This window comes from Pristis pectinata, chromosome 2 (assembly GCF_009764475.1).
Source record: "Pristis pectinata isolate sPriPec2 chromosome 2, sPriPec2.1.pri, whole genome shotgun sequence".
Classification (NCBI taxonomy): Eukaryota; Metazoa; Chordata; class Chondrichthyes; order Rhinopristiformes; family Pristidae; genus Pristis; species Pristis pectinata.
Genome location: NC_067406.1, coordinates 30258126 through 30278711, shown reverse-complemented (window position 1 = coordinate 30278711; position 20586 = coordinate 30258126). Strand labels below are relative to the sequence as shown.

Below are 20586 nucleotides of genomic sequence, written 5' to 3'. Positions count from 1 at the left end.
TTATTTCCAAGATGGCCTACAAAACTCTCAGGTTGCATTCAAACATAAAAGGACTAAGTAAACTGCAGAGTCATGTCAAGGATAACTTAAACCACAATATTGGTTCAGAAACAGGGATGAATTAAATTTTATTTTAACCACATTTCAAACTAAGTATATTTCCACAATTTATGAGCCAACTTGCTTTCTCATCAAAAAAAGTGGCTTCAGTTGCTTATATTTAGTTGCTTTGTTATGTTTAATGTACTTTAAGATTATTTGAATTGCAAGTCTAATAACATAATCACTACACTAACATAAAAGGGCACCAAAGAATAAAAAATAAAATCAAGAGGTGCTGGAAATGTGAAAGGAAAACAAAAATTTAGGAAACATTCAGCATGTCAGGCAGCAATTATGCAGAAAAGAGCAGCATTAACATTTACTTTCCAAGTCAATAAGAATCAAAAAGCTGAAATACTGTGCATTGGTCAATTTCCTTAATAATCATCACGGTCATTTTGGCAACATCTTATCATGTTTTCCATGCAAAAGAAAAGGCATTGTTGACCTAAGCTTTAACAATGAAAATGACTATAGCAGTTCATCTCCATCATCTGCTAGGACATCAAAACTCGCTTACTGATTTGACTGAGGTTCGAAGAACATTCTCCATTGATGTTCTCATTGTCTGATTCCTGCAACAATCAAACTCTCATCTCAGAAGAAAAATATGTCTGGTAAAATGAAGACTGAAAATCATAATGGACTGCAATGAACACTGCATTATTCAATGGTCGAAAATGCAGCATAGTTAAGAGTAAAACAATTTTAATCAGTGGTTAGATCACATTTTTCTTCTACATTTTTGGTGGCACTAATAAGACTGGACTTCAAAAGAAAGTTCCTATAAAGGTGATCTGTAAGAGTTGCTGGGAATTTGACCAAAACACAAAATTCCAATATCCTCTAAACTATGCTTCCTCCTGAGTAAGTTTACTTGTATCTTCCTGCCAGTGTATTATCCTATTTAAAATAAATACAAAGTACAGGCCATCCCCAAGTTACAAATGGGTTCCAATAGTACAGATGTCCATCAGATGATTCTGTTTGTAAATCGGCAAATACACAAAATCACTTGATATGGTAACCATTCCTCCACAGTATTGTCGTGAATAGTGTTGCTGAGGGCCAATTAACATGAACATTTACTTATCGACATCCCTGCATAGTTACAATGGTACAGAATCAGTATGTCCCACATCCAATGGCTGGTTTCGATAGGCTTGAATAGATGTTACATTGTTTAATATAGTATCATTGCACAAGTATCAATCGAAGTGATTGCTTGTCAATTCTTAGCAGTGTGGAGGAACAGAGAGATCTTGGGGTCCAAGTCCATAGATCCCGCAAAGTTGCCAGGGTGGTTAAGAAGGCGTATGGTGTGTTGACTTTCATTAGTTGGGGGATTGATTTCAAGAGCCGCGAGGTAATGTTGCAGCTCTATAAAACCCTGGTTAGACAACACGTAGAATATTGTGTTCAGTTCTGGTCACCTCACTATGGAAAGGATGTGGAAGCTTTAGAAAGGGTGCAGAGGAGATTTACCAGGCTGCTACCTGGATTGGAGAGCATGTCTTATGTGGATAGGTTGACTGATCTAGGGCTTTTTTCTTTGGAGCGAAGGAGGATGAGAGGTGACCTGATAGAGGTGTACAAGATGATACTCTCTTTTACTGAGAGAGTGGTGGATGCCTGGAATGCGTTGCCTGATAGGGTGGTGGAGGCAAATTCATTGGAGGTTTTTAAGAGGGGCTTGGATGAGCACATGAATCAGAGAAAAATAGAGAGATATGGGCATTCTGTAGGTAGGAGGGGATAGCTTTGTCGGCACAACATTATGGGCCGAAGGGCCTGTTCTGTGCTGCGCTGTTCTATGTTCTCACCTTAAACCTATGCCCTCTAGTTTTTGATTCCCCAATCCTGGGAAAGAGACTGTGCGCTTTTATCCTATCATGATTTCATATACCTCTATATGATCATCCAACATTCTACTCTGAATCAATTGAAAAACTCCCAGCCTGCTCAACCTCTCTCCATTACTCAGTCCCTCGAGTCTCGGCAACATCCTCATAAATCTCCTCTGCACTCTTTCCAGTTAATGGCATCTTTGCTATAGCAGGGTGACCAAAACTGAACACAATATACCAAATGTGGCCTCATTAACGTCTTGTACAACTGCAACATAGCATCCCAGCTTCTGTACTCAATGCTCTGACTGATGAAGGCCAGCATGGCAAAAGCCTTCTTCACTACCCTGTCTACCTGCAATACCACTCTCTGCCTGAAGAAATTTCTCCTCAGCTCAAACCCAAATGGTCAACTGCTTTTCTGAAACTCTGTCACTTCATCCAAGACTCCTCAAGCCCTTTTAAGAATTTTGTATTTTTAAGTGAGATGCATACCAAATAAAATTAGAAAAGCAATAAAAATGTACTTATTTCTAGGAGGTGGCTCTCATCACAAAGAGAAGAATTTTGAAATATCAGTTCGCTCATGGTACTATGGCGGTGCAGCAGACTAGGGAGCCTGACATCAGAACTAATATTTCAGAGATGTGCATTCAAGTTCCAATTGGCAGCTTTGGAACTTAAATTCATCTGAACATAATTTGGAATTTAAAAAATCATCTTAGTAAAACTACCAGATTGTTGTTAAAAAGGAAATCTGTTATTCTTACCCAGTGTGGTCTGTATGAAACAGAAGACCCACAGCAATGTTACTGACACTTAACTGTCTCTGAAATAGCCCATAAATGACTCACTACTGCTGTGCTAAAACTGAAAAAGAATAACACAGGAAGTAACTACACAGCATTGACCAAGTACCAAATTCAGACACTGCCAAGCCACTCCCAACCCAGTTAACCTTGCAAAGTTCTCCTCATGAACATCTTGGGGACTGGTTCGAAGAATAGCTTCCTCTCAGATGTGTCTGTTTTCATGCCTTTCAGACAATTTGCTGGACTCCTCCATGACAATCCCCATGCCTGTCCCACCAGCATGAAAGACACACCAGAGAGGCAGACAGTGGAATGCAGTAAGAAAGGAATTGGCCTGAGAGTCCTTAGCATTGGCTCCAGGCTCATGACACGAGGTCAAATATGGGCAACGGTTTGCATTCAAAGCTGAGAACTCACAGGGCATGGGCAAGAAAACTGCCTCATGATTACCACTCCCATCCTCCTTCAGCTGAGAAATCGATGCTCTTCCATGTTGAGCAAAACCTTGAAATAACACTGAAAGTAGCAAGAATACAGAACGTACTCTCAGTGGGAGTATTTACACGAAGAATGGTTTGATAGCATCACCATGAGCAGGCCAAGTACTGAAGAACAGGTCTGCCAGACTTTGTCTCTGACATGTCCTCACCAATCTACCTCTACAGGTGCATCTGTTTCTGATTGCATTGGTCAGAGTGACCATTGTATAAAACGTCTTCGCACCCAGGACATATTCAAATATGATGTGTGGCACTCAAACTGTGCCAACCTGGTGACGCTGCAACATAGGACTGAACATATGCTAAATTACAAAAACACCATGCAACATATAGAGCAAAATAAAGCTACACCAGCAGATCCAATCAAAGCTTTTTAGCTACAGTGGTAGACAAGGAAATAATTAACGGGAAATTCCAACAATATCAACATTAAAGCAATGTTCAACCAGAAATGTCAAATGGATGATCCAGCTCAGTTTCCTCCCGAGATCCCTACCACAATGAAAACCAGTTTACTGCCAATTAATTTCACTTCACGTGATATCAAGAAGCAGCTGCAAGTACTAGATACACTTGGGGTATGGACCAGACATTATTTTTTTTAAAAAGATACTTACGACTAGTGCTCAAGAATGATTTGAACCTCATTCAATTACAGCACAACCTAAAATGGGCACGTAAAAGTGCAAAGAAAGACTAAGAAAGTGAAGTGGCAATTATGGGAAGGTTTAGATTGGAAACCTGTCAGCAGGGAGGGGTTCTGGACCACTGTCGCACAGCACCACCACCATGACACTACCATCCACCTTTCCACATCACCAACTAATTATCAATGCTCTATTCCAGAGGCTACACTTTTGCTGCCATGCAGGTCAAATCAAACTTGGGACCTCATTACACTGGCTATCCTACAAAGCAGAGAAGTCCACTTACAGCAACTAGACTTCAGGCAGCAGATCCTGAAACCCTATCACTGACCTCATGACAACTTGTGCTGTCAAAACTGGAAATGGAATTGGTTTATTATTGTCACTTGTACCAAGGTACAGTGAAAAACTTGTCTTGCATACTGTTCATACAGATCAATTCATTACACATTGCATTGAGGTAGTACAAGGTAAAAGAATAAAGAATGCAGAATAAACCGTCACAGTCACAGAGAAAGTGCAGTGCAGGTAGACAATAAGGTGCAAGGTCATAATGAGGTAGATTGTGAGGTCAAAAGTCCATCTTATCATACTAGGAAACTGTTTAATAGTCTTATAACAGTGGGATAGAAGCTGTCATTGAGCCTGGTGGTATGGGCTTTCAAGCTTTTGTACCTTCTGCCTGATGGGAGAGGGGAGAAGAGAAAATGTCCCAGGTGGGTGGGGTCTTTGATTATGCTGGCTGCTTTACTAAGGCAGTGAGAAGTATAGACAGAGTCCATGGAGGGGAGGCTGATTTCCGTGATGTGCTGAGCTGTGTCCACAACGCTCTGCTGTTTCTTGCAGTCACAGACAGAGCAGTTGCCATACCAAGCCCTGATGCATCCAGATAGGATGCTTTCTATGGTGTATCGATAAAAGTTGGTGAATGTCAAAGGGGACATGCCAAATTTCTTTAGCCTCCTGAGGAAGTAGAGGCATTGGTGAGCTTTCTTGGCCATGACATCTATGTGGTTGGACCAGGACAGGCTATTGTTGATGTTCACTCCTGGGAACTTGAAGCCCTCAACCCTGTCAACCTCAGCACCGTTGACTTAGACAGGCACATGTGCACCACCCCCCTTCCTGAAGTCAATGACCAGCTCTTTTGTTTTGCTGACATTGAGAGAAAGGTTGTTGTCATGACACCATGTTAATAGGTTCTCTATCTCTTTCCTGTACTCAGACTCATCGTTATTTGAGATACAGTCTACTACAGTGGTATCATCTGCAAACTTGTAGATGGAGTAGAGCTGAATCTGGCCACGCAGTCATGAGTGTATAGGGAGAAGAGTAGGGGGCTGAGGATGCAGTCTTGTGGGGCACCAGTGTTGAGAATAATCGTGCAGGAGGTGTTGCTGCCTATCCTTACTGATTGTGGTCTGTTGGTCAGGAAATCAAGGATCCAGTTGCAGAGGGAGGTGTTGAGTCCCTGGTCTTAGAGTTTGGTGATGAGTATGCTTGGAATTATAGTATTGAAGGCAGAGCTCTGGTCAATAAACAATAGTCTAACGTAGGTGTCTTTACTGTCCAAACGCTCCAGATAGGAGTGTAAGGCCAGGGAGATGGTGTCCGCTGTAGACTTGTTTCGATGGTAGTGGGTTAGTGGGTAGTGATGGTAGTGGCAGTGGGTTGAGGTTGTCTGGGAGGCTGGAGGCTGGACCAGCCTCTCAAAGCACTTCATGATGGTGGATGTCAGAGCCACTGGGCGGTAGTCATTAAGGCACGTTACACGAAAAGGTAAAAAATAGTAAATTTACTTAAAACCAAATTTAATTTATACTAATTAATTGAAACCATTAATGGCATGGTATCATGACAACAACCTTTCCCTCATTGTCAGCAAAACAAAAGAGCTGGTCATTGAATCCAGGAAGCAGGGCAATGCACACACTCCTGTTTACATCAGTGGTGCTGAGGTGGAAATGGTTGAAAGCTTCAAGTTCCTAGGAGTGAACATCACCAATAGCATGTCCTGGTCCAACCACGTAAACACCATGGCCAAGAAAACACACCAGCACCTCTGTTTCCTCAGGAGGCTAAAGAAATTCAGCATGTCCCCATCGCCCCTCACCAATTTTTATAGATGCGCCATAGAAAGTAACCTATCCAGATGCATCACGGCTTGGTACAGCAACTGCTCTGCCCAAGACTACAAGGAACTGCAGAGAGTTGTGGACACAGTTCAGCATATCACAGAAACCAGCCTCCCCTCCATGGATTCCATCTACATTTCACACTGCTTCAGGAGAGCAGCCATGTTATGTTGGCATTCATCTCGAGAGGTATAGTGTATAAAAGTAAGGAAGTGTTGATGAGGCTCTACGGGGCGCTAGTGAGGCCTCATTTGGAATACTGTGCGCAGTTTTGGGCCCCACATCTTAGGAAGCATGTGCTGACGTTGGAGAGGGTTCAGAGGAGATTTACGAGAATGATTCCGGGAATGAAAGGGCTTAAGTATGATGAGCGTTTGTCGGCTCTTGGACTGTACTCACTGGAGTACAGAAGGATGAGAGGGGACCTCGTAGCGACATTTAAAATGTTGACAGGTAAGGATAGAGTAGATGTGGCTAGGCTGTTTCCCTTGGTGGGCGAGTCCAGGACCAGAGGGCACAATCTTAGAATTAGAGGGTACAGTTTCAAGACAGAGATGAGGAGAAATTTCTTTACCCAGAGGGTGGTGAAATTGTGGAACTCCTTGCCACGCACAGCAGTGGAGGCCAGATCAGTGGGGGTGTTCAAGGAGGAGATAGACAGATATCTAAATAGTCAGGGTATCAAGGGATATGGGGATAAGGCTGGAAAATGGGATTAGAATAGTTTTTTTTTCCCACCCCATTTCTTTTTCCCTTTTCCTTGGAGCAGACTCGATGGGCCAAATGGCCTGCTTCTGCTCCCTTGTCTTGTGATCTTGTGAACATAATCAAAGACCCCTCCCATCACGGACATTCTCTCTTCTCCCCCCTCTTATCGGGCAGAAGATACAAAAGCCTGAAAGAATGTAGCACCAGGCTCAATGACAGCTTCTATCCCTCTATTATAAGACTACCGAATGGACCTCTTGTATGATAAATTGGACTCTTGACCTCACAAAGGAGACACAATAGATTCTGCAGATGCTGGAATCTGGAGCAACACACACAAAATGCTGGAGGAACTCAGCAGGTCAGGCAGCATCTATTGGAGGGAAATAAACAGTCGACATTTCGGGTTGAGACCCTTCATCAGGACCTCACAACCTACCTCATCACGGCCTTGCATCTTATTGCACTGCACTTTCTCTGTAACTATAACACTATATTTTGCATATTGTTGTTGCTTTGCCCTTGTACTATCTCGATGTATTGATGTGGTGAAATAGTTTGTAGAGATGGCATGCAAAACAGTTTTTCACTATACTTGGTACATGTGACAAAAATAAACTAATTGCCAAGTCTGAGTAATGTTGGAGGTAAAATAATTACCTTTTATGGCCAGGTTGCCAAACCCATTTAAATGAATCTGACTGGACTATGTCAGGCGAAGCTGTAGAATCAGATTCAAAATGCATCCAATCCTCAGCTCAATGCTTGGAATCTGCAAAGCGGGAGATCAGATGTGCTGGCATCTGACTTCCAGCTGATTCTGATTTCTGTATTGGTTTGCACTGGCACACACAATGCAATAGCCAGCCAGCAGTTCTCCATTGAACCACTGGTTAGAACAGCTCTCTATGGAATAGCTGGTGAGGTGAGCACAATCCACCCCAATTATCAGGACAATCTCATCTGTACAATGAGAAGCAATGACCAGCCAACCTATTTGACTTCATGAACAAAAAATGAACTGTGGCCAGCCCTTTGATGTCCTGTTCATTGATTTTCAAAAGGTTCTGACCAAGATCTATATGACAGGGAATTAATTAAACTTAAAGTTTTGAGGATTCACTTCGCTGTAGGAAATGAGTTAATTTGAATACTAAATAGAGTGTGTCAAGGATCACTACTGAGGCAGTAACTGTTTCTAACTTACATAAATAGTCGGGAGACAGAAACTCATGACCAATGAGTAAAATTTGTAGATGGCATTATGGAATGGAATTGGAAAGAGACAATTCAAAAATGACAGCACAAGTTGGACAAGGTAAACAAAGAGATGTTACAATGGTAGTTGAAATTTAATGCAGGCGAATGTGATATTCTACATAACGGAAGGAAATATTATTCTGAAACAATTCCTCGGGGATTGTAAGAACATTTAGAACTCTAAGAACATTTAAAACCAAGGAAGTCCAACAAATTCAGTATAGCAATCACAGCAAAGAATAGAAGGTCAGTGAAAGTAATGAGTAGCTTCACAGTGTTCTGATCAGAGCACATCTTGAATAATATGTCCAATTTTGGTTGCCATGAAACGAGAGAGGCACTTAAGCATTAAGGAAGCAAACAGGCGCGTCATATGGCCCTTAATGTCAGGGACAGGCGTTTTTGTGAATGAGAAAACTTGAATCCTTCAGCTTAAAAGGTGTCTGTGTTAGGATTTTATAGACTTTTGCAAGATGATCAAAGGTGCAATAAAATATTAATCAAGAAAATCACTTGAAATTAAATTGTAGAAGACTTAGGGAACAAAGGCACAGATAAGGGAATGTAGCTTTGTACCATTGATATCAAGTGAACTCTTCAGCAAGTGGTCATTTAGAATAAGTTTCTGAAGGATCACGAAGGCAAAAATCCTTCCATCTTTTAAGAACGGGTTGAGTCTGCAACTAGTAGGAAATAATCAATGCTAGCATCTTTTACACAGGCCAAATCCCTAGCCTCAACCTTTATTGTTTTGGACATTTGTAGTATGGAACAGTCTTTAAAAAAAAAGCAGTTGACTCTCATTGTACTTTTACAACTACTTCCATATTTTCTAAGGAAAATCGCAGGAGGAAATTAGATTTTTTCAAAATGGAAGCAATGGGTATTACAGGAGGATAATCTATGATATTTTATTTTACATGTTCTGATGGAATGAAGCAGGCCAGGCTGATTTACTTTCTTGCCTTGGATTCAATATTTCCAGCATTAGCACTCAAATGACAAGCAGTCTTCTGACTATTCCCTCAACTAATCAGCTGGTTATGGGAAAAGCAAAGAAAAATAAATCAGATACACCCCAGCTTGTTCCAGATGGTACAACCGACACATCCAAGTCTGAAAATTATACTCCAGATTAAGATGCATGGGATCCACAGTGAATTGGCCATTTGGATTCAGAATCAGCTTGCCCATGGAAAACAGAGCGTAGTGGTCGATGGGACTTATTCTGGCTGGAGATCTGTGACTAGTAGTGTTCTTCAGGGATCGTACTGGAATCTCTGCTACTTGTGATATACATAAATGACCTGGATGAAAATGTAGATGGGTGGGTTAGTAAACCTGCAGATGATACAAAGATTGGTGATGTTGTGGATAGCGTAGAAGACTGCCAGAGGATACAGTGGGCTAGAGATCAGTTGATGATATGGGCAGAGAAATGGCAGATGGAGTTTAACCCTGCCAAATGTTAAGTGTTGCACTTTGGGAGATCAAATATAAAGGGACAGTACACTGTTAATAGCAGGACCCTTAACAGTGTTGATGTGCAGAGGGATCTGAGGGTCCAAGTCCACAACTCCATGAATGTGGCTGCACAGATTGATAGGATGGTAAAGAAGACATATGGCATGCTTGGCCTTATTAGTCAAGGAACTGAGTTCAAGAGTCGGAAAGTTATGTTGCAGCTTTATAAAACTCTAGTTAAGCCACATCTGGAGTAATGCATTCAAATCTGGTTGCCCCATTACAGGAAGGATGTGGAGGCTTTTGAGAGGGTGCAGAAGAGGTTTACCAGGATGCTGCCTGGATTAGAGGGCATGTGCTATGAGGAGAGGGTTGTTTTCTCTGGAGAAATGGAGGCTGAGAGGAGATCTGATAGAGGTCTATACAATTATGAGAGGCATAGATAGAGTAGACAGCCAGTATCTTTTCCCAGGGTTGAAATGTCTAATACCAGAGAGCATGCATTTAGGGTGAGGGGGGTAAGTTCAAGGGAGAGGTGCGGGCTAAGTTTTTTTTTACATTCCTGAATGTGAATGCCTGGAATGTGCTGCCAGAGGTGGTGGTGGAGGCAAACTTGATGGAGTTGTTCAAGAGGCTCTTAGAACTCGGCACATCATGGGCCTGTTCCTGTGCTGTACTGTTCTATGTAGATGTATCCCAGGGTTCAAACACATGACCCAGGCTAATGCTATCCTGTCAGCCTCGTCCAGTCATTTAAATGGATGCAAAACGTTTACGGTCCTGATTCCTTTATTATTTCTGGAATGTACATATATAGCAGGCAAATATAATTAGTAAAGATTGATGCAAAAGTCAACATGGACATTGCAGGCCGAAGTATAACTCCATGTACAATTCTGGCAAGGTCAGATGGCCATCCTTAAGATGGCAGAAGTGAGACACGTTCCTGAATAGCTATGACCCAGTGAAGAAGTGGGTCCCACATGTCTGCAAACTAAGGAGTACAAATATATTGACCTAAACAGTTGTGCAGGAAGAGGCAGGGTTCCTAATCAGGCTGGTATATGATTTGGGGGAGAACATGCAAGTAGTGGCAGTGACATGTTTGATGATACTGTTGAAGTAGTCTTGAAGAGTTACTACAATGATTATTGTAGATGGATCTCTTTGCAAGCACAGTATACTAGTGGTGGAGGTGTAAATGCTTAGGATAGTGAATGGTGTGCTATTTTAACCTAACTGGTCTCAGGCTTCTTAAATATGTTGGAACTGCACTTATCCAAACAGGTATGAAGTATTCTAATCATACTTTAAATTTCTGCTGTGTCATCAATGTCTTTAAAGTTTTCAGGTGGGTGGGGGGGGGGGGGGAGGGGAGTCAAGTGGCAGACTACTTGCCCAAGGATACCCACACCATGATTAAGTCTTATCACCTCGGTATTGATAAAGCTGGTCCAATTTAGTTTCTCATCAATGGTTACCAATCATCTGCTATCCCCCTGGATAATAGTAGTGCAGGATTTGGCAATGGTAACACCTTCAAATGTCGATGGAAGGCTGCTAGGCTTCCTTTTAGTCAGCAAGATACTTGATATATTCCTTATTTAGTCAGCACAAAATAAAATTATTTATACATTCATCTTACTTATTTGCAGGACTGTGTTTTGTGGAAAAGCATTGCATTGGCAATACACCTACATAATAACTACATCAAAAGATTCATTCAATGAATTGCATTAAAATCATTTTAGAACAACTCAAGGAACATAATTGCACTGCATAGTAAAGATAAGATGCAAGTATGTTTCTCGCCTGTAACCTTCACTTTGCAATGTCCTGGTTATCTAGATATAAGCCATCTGTAATTTAATTAACACATAAAAAAACACCTTAAAAAAAAGCAGAGTGGGACCACAATATCATCCCAGCAGTCTGGATGTACTCCAGCATTAGCTGTGGTTTATCCAAACTATTCTAAGCTACAAGAGTGGCATACAATTAACATCGAAAATTATCCAAATACATTATGTCCACAAAAACAAAAGAACCAATCTAATCCAGCCAACTATCATCACATAAGCCTGCTCTAATTATTAAAGCAGCACTTATTCACTAAACTAGTCAATGACACTCATTTTGGCTTCCATCAGGACCATGTATTCAAAACTTCATTGAAACCTTGAAAGCACGAACCACCAGGCTCAAGGACGCTTCTATCCTGCTTATAAGACTATTGAATGGTCCCCTAGTAAGATGGACTCTTGACCACACAATCTACCTCATTATGGCCCTGCACCTCATTGTCTGCCTAAACTTTCTCTGTAACTGTAACACTATTCTGGATTCTGTTATTGCTTTTCCCTTGTAATACCTCGATGTACTGATGTGATGAAATGATCGGTATGGATAGCATGCAAAACAAAGTTTTTCACCGTAACAATAATAAACCAATTTAAATCTAGCAATTTGTACAAACATGGACAAAAGAATGCAATTTCAGAGGTGGCAATGATCATTCAGGATATTAAGACAGCACTGCATCCAAAGTAACATCAAAGGGACCTTGTAAAATTGAAATTCATAGCTAAAAACTGTCCTCTGGCTGGAGTTATTCCTCACAGAAAGTAAAATAATTGTGGTTGAAGCCCCAGGACATCTGAAACACAGTATCCCGGGTGCCGACCATTTTTGGCAATGACATCTCTCCATCATAAGTTGAGAAGTGGAGAGAAACACTGCTGAAAAACAAAATGTCCAGTTCCATTTCAATTCCTCAAATGATGAAGCATTTACACTCACTTGAAACTAGAGCTGAACAATATCCTGGCACGGTCTGAAAAGAAATAAGTGATATTCACTTCACTTAAGAGCCTGGGGAAGACCCAACAAGAGAGTCCAGGCACCTCCTACTACCATTCAATAACATTATCACCAGCAAATCCCTCACCATCAACACTCTTGGGATCATCATTGACTGAAAGTTTAACAGCACCCATTACATAAATACCAAGCCTATAAAAGTAGATCAGATATCAGCCAGCGAGCTAGATGTGTGATGGAATATTGTCCACTTGACTCGATGAGTGCAACTCCAACATTACTCAAGTTACTCATCATCATCACAGGTGAAGTGTTAGATGCCTAGAACGTGCTGCCAAGGAAAGTTGTGGAAGCAGATGCAATAGCAACGGTTCAGAAGGATTTAGACAGGCACATGAACAGGCAGGGAATTGAGAGATGTTGACCATGTGTTGGCAGATATGCAGTTTCAATTGGCATCATGGTTGGCATAGATATTGTGGGCCAAAAGGCCTATTCATGTACTGTACTGTTCTATGTTTTATGTTCTATGTGATTGCCATTGATCCAGTGCCTTAATTAATTATTCCTTACACTACTGCCAGATCTTCATTATAATATTGACCATCTTCAAGATATACTGCAGCAACTGTAGTATAGACTGTAGTATTTGACACCATTTTTCAAATCATACAGAGAAAAGGGAGCAGACATGCGACAACAACATCACCTCCAAATTCCCTTCCAAGTTTCACACTATCCCAATTCAGAAATACAAGACCTTTCTCCACCATTACCTAAACAAAGATCTGGAACTTGTCACCAACATGCATCATGGGAGTACCTCCATCACAATTTCTTTTAATATATATATTTATAGAATACAGGCATTGCTGACAAGGGCAACATTTACAGCCCTTCCCCAATTGTCCTTATGGAAAAAAAGATGGTGAACTACCTCCTTAAATCACAGCAGTCCTAGTAAAGGAGATACTCTCATGCACCTTTTGATTAAAGACTTCCAGGATTTCTTTCCATCGAGGATGAAGGAACAGTGATATAGTTCCATGTTGGGATTGTATCTGACTAAACGGGCAGGTTTCAGATGGTGATATGTCAATGTATCTGCTATCCTGATTCTTCTCGGTCTTAAAGGAAAAAAAGTTTTGACAGATTGTAACAGTTTAAAAAGACTACCTTCAAGGACAATACATACTGGCTTTATCAAAAACAGACCAATCCATGTATGAATAAAAGCAAAAAAATCAGTCATCTCGCCCTAGGAATCTGCCTCATGATCCTTCTTTGCAAACCCTTTAGGGCTTGAATATTTTTCTTGTTCCAAGATAACCAAAACTGAATGCAATAATCATGGTCTAAAGAACACTGCAGAGCTTCACCATGGATGCTTCAAGCATACATTCAAACATATAGTTCAGCTGTGCATTGGTAACCATCAACCATAAAAGATTTTTAAAATTTACAGATACACAGCATATCTATGTTTATTAAAATTCCATCAAGTTATGTGTGTCAGAGAAACCCAGAACTCTGGATCTTCTTAATGAAAAAAAATTAAATACATCCTAAACCTATTCTTAAATAGATCACAGAAACATTTGGGTTTCTCACTAAGTAACTCTTTTTATACCCAATTCTTAACGATAGCTTTATCACGTTTCATCCACAGGGGAGATCACACAAAGGTTCATGTCAAGTTCTCATTCAGTGTGCTTTCAAACAGGAGCTAGCAGAGAAAGAACTCTCTGTGGCCTTCACATTATATTCCCAGCTTCAGGGTTTACACAGGAGGATCATGAACACATTCCTAGGGCCAGATAATTTTTTTGTTATAATATATACATTCCTGGGATGTGTGGTTCACAAAGGCTGTATGTACTGTCCTTGAGATAGCCTTTTGAAATGCAACAATCTCTCAAATATTTTTACTTCAAGACCTATGGCTAGGGCAGCTAGCATGCCAAGTATATTTGTATCTACTTTTACTTTGTGAACTTCCTAACTAAATTACCTCAATATAATTAAAGCCTTCAAAACCCCAGTAATCATTGGCACGTCACCAGCCCCTCACCAAGGCAGGCAAATGGAAATGATAATGTGAGCAGTTCTTGATGACCCACTGCTCTAAACTACTGCACTTACAAGTTGGTTTCAGAATCTTTCTAATTAGAAGTAACCAAGAAGTGACTTACGTGACATAACATTATCAACATATTGTGGCAAGTATGGTGCCCAAATGTCTATTGTTTCTTTTCGTCCTTCTTTCCCAATTCTGCGAAGCTCTGCTAACAGTAAAGCTTGAGCAGCTTCTCTCACCTATTGCAGAAAAGGTAATTAATGTTGGAATTTTAGTGTGAAATTATGGACAATATGCAAAAACTTCAAATTTATAAATCTTAGTAAGATTAGCAGTTCAATTAGTAGAAGCTGAAATTTTATTGCAATTGTAACCAATATAGACTCACTTAAGGTTAAAGTTTAAAGTTTAAGTACTCAACTCACTTAAAGTTTAAGGTACCCAAGGGAAAGTGGTCAATTTTTTTTACTCTTGTTCACAAAAGTAAGAATAGGTTTTCTATAAAAAGAGCATGGGGCTTTGACAACAGACATACAATCTCCGTATCATCTATGACCTTGATCAGTGTGTGTCAATTGCACAATTCCTATACCAGATGCTTATCAAACAACCCCTATCTCAAAGCAGACTGATCCTGGGCTATTTCAGAATGGATATTATCAAAACAAAACAAAATTTGGTGTTAGGGACCATGAAGGGATATTATGATTTAACCAAAAGCTTAAACAGAGAGGACAGTTTTTAGAAGTGTCCAGGGCAAAGAGAGGAGGAGTTGAAGGATGGAATTTCAGATCGCAGAGTTTAGTTAGTTGAAGGCAAGGACTTCAGATGTGAGCAGAGCAAAGAATAAAGGAGTGTAGTGCCAAAAGAGACTACAAAGAAAGGGAGGGATAAGGTTTTAGTGGGATTTGAAAACAAGGACAAACTACTTAAAATTGAAGCTCTACCAGACCAGGTGCCAATGTTGATCAGCAAACAAGGGAATGATACATGAGCAAATTATGATGAGAATTAATCTGCTGGCAGAGTTTTTGATGTTCAAGTTTAGGGAGACTGGCCAGAAGAGTATTGGAATACTTGAGGTAATAACGACATGGATAAAAGTTTCAGCAGTGAATGAGCTGAGGTAGAAGGCTGAGATGTGGGATATTACAAATAAGTGTTCTCAAAAATAGTAAATTCACTCTTCCACAGTGAATAGCCAAACAGATATGAAACTCTCCCAATGAATAGCTCTTCAATGGAATACAATGTCAGTGCTCATCTTAAAAGCTGAATCAATAGGAACAGATGTATTTACTTTAAGACAATGGTGGATGGTGTGGGGAAGGAGAAGATGTGAAATCCAAAAGTCTACCGAATTATAAAAGAGCTTTCAAAATTGGGGGATGGGGAGGGAGGGTGGTGGGGGGAAGAGACAGTTCCTGAATACCACACTAATAATGCCCAAATTATTTTATATGTTTCAATGCTAACCTTTGGATGTGTAAACATTAGATAATATTTTGTTCAAATTCAAGTAAATTATCAAAATAATTAAGTAATTGCTGGTCTTCATTCAACTCTTATAGTATTTTTTTCTTCAATAGAACTGCACAAACAATGACATTTTTGCCATAATAGCAGAGGGGTGATGTCAAGGCTACCTTCTAATTTATCAGGCATAGCTACCAAATATGATTTAACAGTCTCTATGAAATATTCTAAAACTGTAACCGTCAGCAAAATATCAGCTGGTAATAAACCAAAAACTTAAAGTATCAATTTAGACAATGGGTTATGTAGAAAAAAAGACATCAGTTTCTGCAACATTTTAAAATATAAAATAAGGCATTTTCAATTTTCTAACTGCGATACACCCAAGTTTAAAAAATTCTTGCAATCGTTTTGGAACAGTTAACTAGTGATCAGAGCAAGTTTTTTTTTGACATGCTTGTAAACTTGTATGATATCCTCTTGAATCGATTATTCTCAGTCCTGAATTGGGAGAAGGCCTATTTCAACTGGGGATAAGTTGATTTCAATATGAAAAGAGAGGATCTGGCAAAGGTGGACTGGAAGCAGCCACAAGCAACCATTGGGAGTCATTTAAAAATTACATAGTAAGAGTTTCCTTTCAAAGTACTCCTACAAGGGTGAAAGGCAATGCCAACAAATCCAAAGAACATTGAATGTCAAGGGATGCAAGAGATAGCAGATAACAGAAAAAAGGTACTTGTGTCAGAAATAAGAGAGATTAAAACAGGGGAGACCTCATATGCATATAGAAAATGTACAGTGACACTTAGAAGAATGTGGGGGGTGGGGGCATGAATTACAGTAGTGGGCAAGATTAAGGAAAATCCCAAAGCAAAGAAAGGTGAGAGGGTAACCGGGAAAAGGGTAGGTCTCATTAGTGATCAAAGTGGCAATTAGTGTATGGAACCAGAGTACACAGGTGAGGTCTCAAAAGAAAACTTCTCATCTGTATTCACAATGCAAAGGACAATGTAGTTGGAGGACCTAGGCAAGGAACGGTGGGAATTGTAGATCAAACTACCATTGAAAAAAGTGGTGGTATTAGATATCTTAATGAGCTTTCAAGTAGAATAAATCCCTACACCCTCACAAGATAATTCCCAGGCAGCTGAGGGAGATAGAGGAGGAGATTGCTGGAGTCCTATAGAGATTTTGAGATCCTCGCTGGCCACAGATGAGGTATCAGATGACTGGAGCAAATGTGCTTGGTACTCTTATTCAACAAGAGCAGTGGGGAAAAGCCAGAGTTTTTGTGTTAGCCATTGTCACCCTGGGAAAAAGTCTCTGACTGTCCACTCGATCTATGCCTCTTATCTTGTACACCTCTATCAAATCAACTCTCATCCTCCTTCTCTCCAAAGAGAAAAGACAGGCCAGTGAGTCTAACATCAGTGGCAGAGAAATTATTGGAAAATACTCTGAGGAACAGGGTTAAATCTGCATTTGGATACAGCTACACTTATAACCAAGATGTCTTCTATTTTAACCTGAGAGAAAGTCATGCATCTACAGAATCAGATCGTCCTGGGTATCTTCAGCACCAGGGTCGCATAAAATGTCATGCTCTGATCAGCAAGGAGGATATAGCTTTGTCAGAGACACTTAAAATGTGTTAACTGTATTTGTAACAATTTGCCTCTGAAGGACCCAGTTACTTTTTGGACCTTGCCCGCTGGATTTGAGCATGTACAGGGCTACAAAGGTGGGTCCTTTGCGTCAGGACCCATGTACATGTAGGCATCTGGGAATCATGGGCAGGGAATGCTATAAATGGTTCTGGGCAGTAGCCCCCAGCAAGATCCACCCTCGCAAAACTTAATTTAAAGCAAACTCACTGTAAACTTATCTAAAATCTACATTATGGCACTTGTCTATTTGTTCATCTATTAATTCAAAGCAAATCATCACATGACAAAAACGAAGTTGCATCAGTGGACACAATTCAAAACATTTCTGAATCTGCAGGAATTGAAGCAGTAATCCATCACTTAATCAGCTTATCACAATCCTACCTCTAAACACCGATCTTGCCACCTCCGAGCCAACATCTCCAGAAGTGGAGGTCTAAAATTGCTCTGTCCAAGGTGATCAGGAAGCATGACACAATGCATGGCTGCAAGTTGACTCCAGCCTACGGAAGCAGATCAAATGCCTTGTTTATGACAGAAATAAGACCATTTGGTAATTAGACGATTCATCTAAGTTTCAGCAAGTTTATTAGTCTGGTACCCATTTCATTCAAAATAAGGTTTCAATAATTACATTCAGCTGAAATTACTGTTGCCCGAGTCAGCTTTAACATTTACTATCTCTAGAAAAAGACTTCAAAACACTACTTAGTGATAACATTTTTTTTAAAGCCAGAGCATCTTTTTTAAGAACTATTTATTTACTTTTAATGCAAAATGTCAAGTAAAAAGTGAAAGTCGGTAATATTTTAAAATATTTTCAGGAAAAGGATCAACACAAACTAACTGCAGAGATCCTATGACGACCAACGTCAATACATAGAACATTACAGCACAGTACAGGCCCTTCAGCCCACGATGTTGTGCAGGACATTTTATCCTGCTCTAAGATCTATCTAACCCTTCCTCCCACATAGCCCTCCATTTTTCTATCATTCATTTGCTTATCTAAGAGTCTCTTAAATGTCCCTAATGTATTTGCCCCCACAACCTCTGCAGGCAGTGTGTTCCACTCACCCACCACTCTCTGTGTAAAAAACTTACCCCTGACATCTCCCTTATACCTTCCTCCAATCACCTAAAAATTATGCCCCCTCGTGTTAGCCATCGTCACCCTGGGAAAAAGTCTCTGGCTGTCCACTCGATCTATGCCTCTTATCTTGTACACCTCTATCAAATCAACTCTCATCCTCCTTCTCTCCAAAGAGAAAAGCCCTAGCTCACTCAACCTATCCTCATAAGACATGCTCTCCAATCCAGGCAGCATCCTGGTAAATCTCCTCTGCACCCTCTCAAAAGCTTCCACATCCTTCCTATAATGAGGCAACCAGAACTGAACACAATACTCCAAGTGTGGTCTGACCAGAGTCCTATAGAGCTACAACATTACCTGACGGCTCTTGGACTCAATACCCTGACTAATGAAGGCCAACACACCATGGGCATTGATTTGCTGGCAAGTCTGATACAAAACAACATTAGGAGTTCAGTTTTCCTATTTCAAGTAACCTACCCTTTTTTCTCTCCTCCTGATCTACCCAGTTCCTCCTACTCACACTCCTACCCCCCTCAGCCCCCATCAACCTGTTTCTTTCCCCTGCCTCCACCCACTCCATCTGCCTATCACCCACACACTCCTCCCACCAGGTCCCCGCCTCCCACTGTTCCCAGCTGCCCACCTCTCTTCCTTATTTGGTTCCATGCTCCAACTTCCTTTCCAATCAGATTTCATCATCTGTAGCCCTCTACCTATCACCTCCCAGCCTTTGTCACTACTTCTTCCCTCCTCCATCTGCCTATCACCACCCCCCACCCACCTGAATACACAAATCTAATAAGATCTAAAATTATGAAAACTACTGATAATGGAAAAGCAATTCATCTAGTCATACTATAGCAATCTTGTTAAGCATGGCTACAAAATTTGGTAAGTTATGTAGATAGTAAATGCGTAAATTTGACAAAATATTCAACAGGGATTGAGAAACATTATTCAGCTACCATTATGTTCAATTTTTTAAATTTGCATCGGTGATTATACTAACATTTCTTAGTTGGCCAATTCTTAACAAGATTTCATGTGTATAACAATTTTTCAACTGCTCTATACAGTAAAAATTATTATTAAAATGGGAATCCAAGGATGCTCTGATGTCTGGAATAATTTCAAGTACAATTCTAACTGCAGCAAATTTTATTTAAATCAAAATGAAAACTATGTTTAGTGAACATAATTCTGTATTTTCTGGTGTAACTTAGTTCCCCCTTGCTACCATCTTTCATGTTTTAAAACTTTTAAAAAAGCAATCTGGCAGAATTTTGAAAACAATTATTTCAAATTGGTAAATTATGCATTGTGTTGTGCACAGATCTTTCTTCCTAACATGACTAAAATGAAGTTTTATGTCATTGCATTAAAAGAAAGCCACAAAGTACAATTTCTGAAAAATGTTACGCAAGGGACAACTGAACTATGCCAGTCTTTACACTATGTGCTTTGATTGGCCAATAAACTTATCTCCCTTTGGCACTTTGGATGTTTGTGTGTGGATTCCAGTATCAGAAACAGTTCCTTGGAGATCAGAATTACCATAATGTTTAACATTTATGCACTGAATTTTAATGAATATTTCCTAAAATAAGAAAAGGTTCATCACAACTAATCCTACTGCAAGAACACTAAGCAACTGCCCTCCTGCATGAATACACTTACCTGTAAATGGATAATGCTGCATTGAAATTAACTACTGAAATTAAAATTGGTTAAGGTATTAGAGAGGGAGGAGAATACCTTCATTTACTGAGGGGCAGCTATGTAAAACAGTGCCAGAGCAGTCAGCCTCATTGGCAGCAACAGCAGCTTGGAGAGGAAAAGGAAGACAGAAAAGAGAAGAGAAGCAGAGTAACTTTTAGAGGACAAAATAAAGATAGTAGCATTAGTAAGAATGGAAAAATGAAACCGTAAAGCTATATTAATATGAGTTTTATCCAAGGCTGTGTAAAACTTG

The 20586-nt window shown here is 40.2% G+C and overlaps 1 protein-coding gene across 4 annotated transcripts in view; it reads right to left on the bottom strand.

Annotated features, from left to right (window-relative positions):
• LOC127567567 (WD repeat-containing protein 7) overlaps window positions 1-20586 on the bottom strand; it is a 499658-nt gene that overhangs the window by 315384 nt on the left and 163688 nt on the right. For 2 of the 4 annotated variants that reach the window (XM_052010607.1, XM_052010609.1), the window contains 3 exons: window positions 20370-20438; window positions 17903-18021; window positions 14488-14611 (listed from right to left, as the gene is read on the bottom strand). In XM_052010607.1, coding sequence (XP_051866567.1) covers window positions 14488-14611; window positions 17903-18021; window positions 20370-20438 — 312 coding nt within the window. The remainder of the gene's footprint in view (window positions 1-14487; window positions 14612-17902; window positions 18022-20369; window positions 20439-20586) is intronic. The other 2 variants (XM_052010610.1, XM_052010608.1) reach the window with 1 other exon arrangement.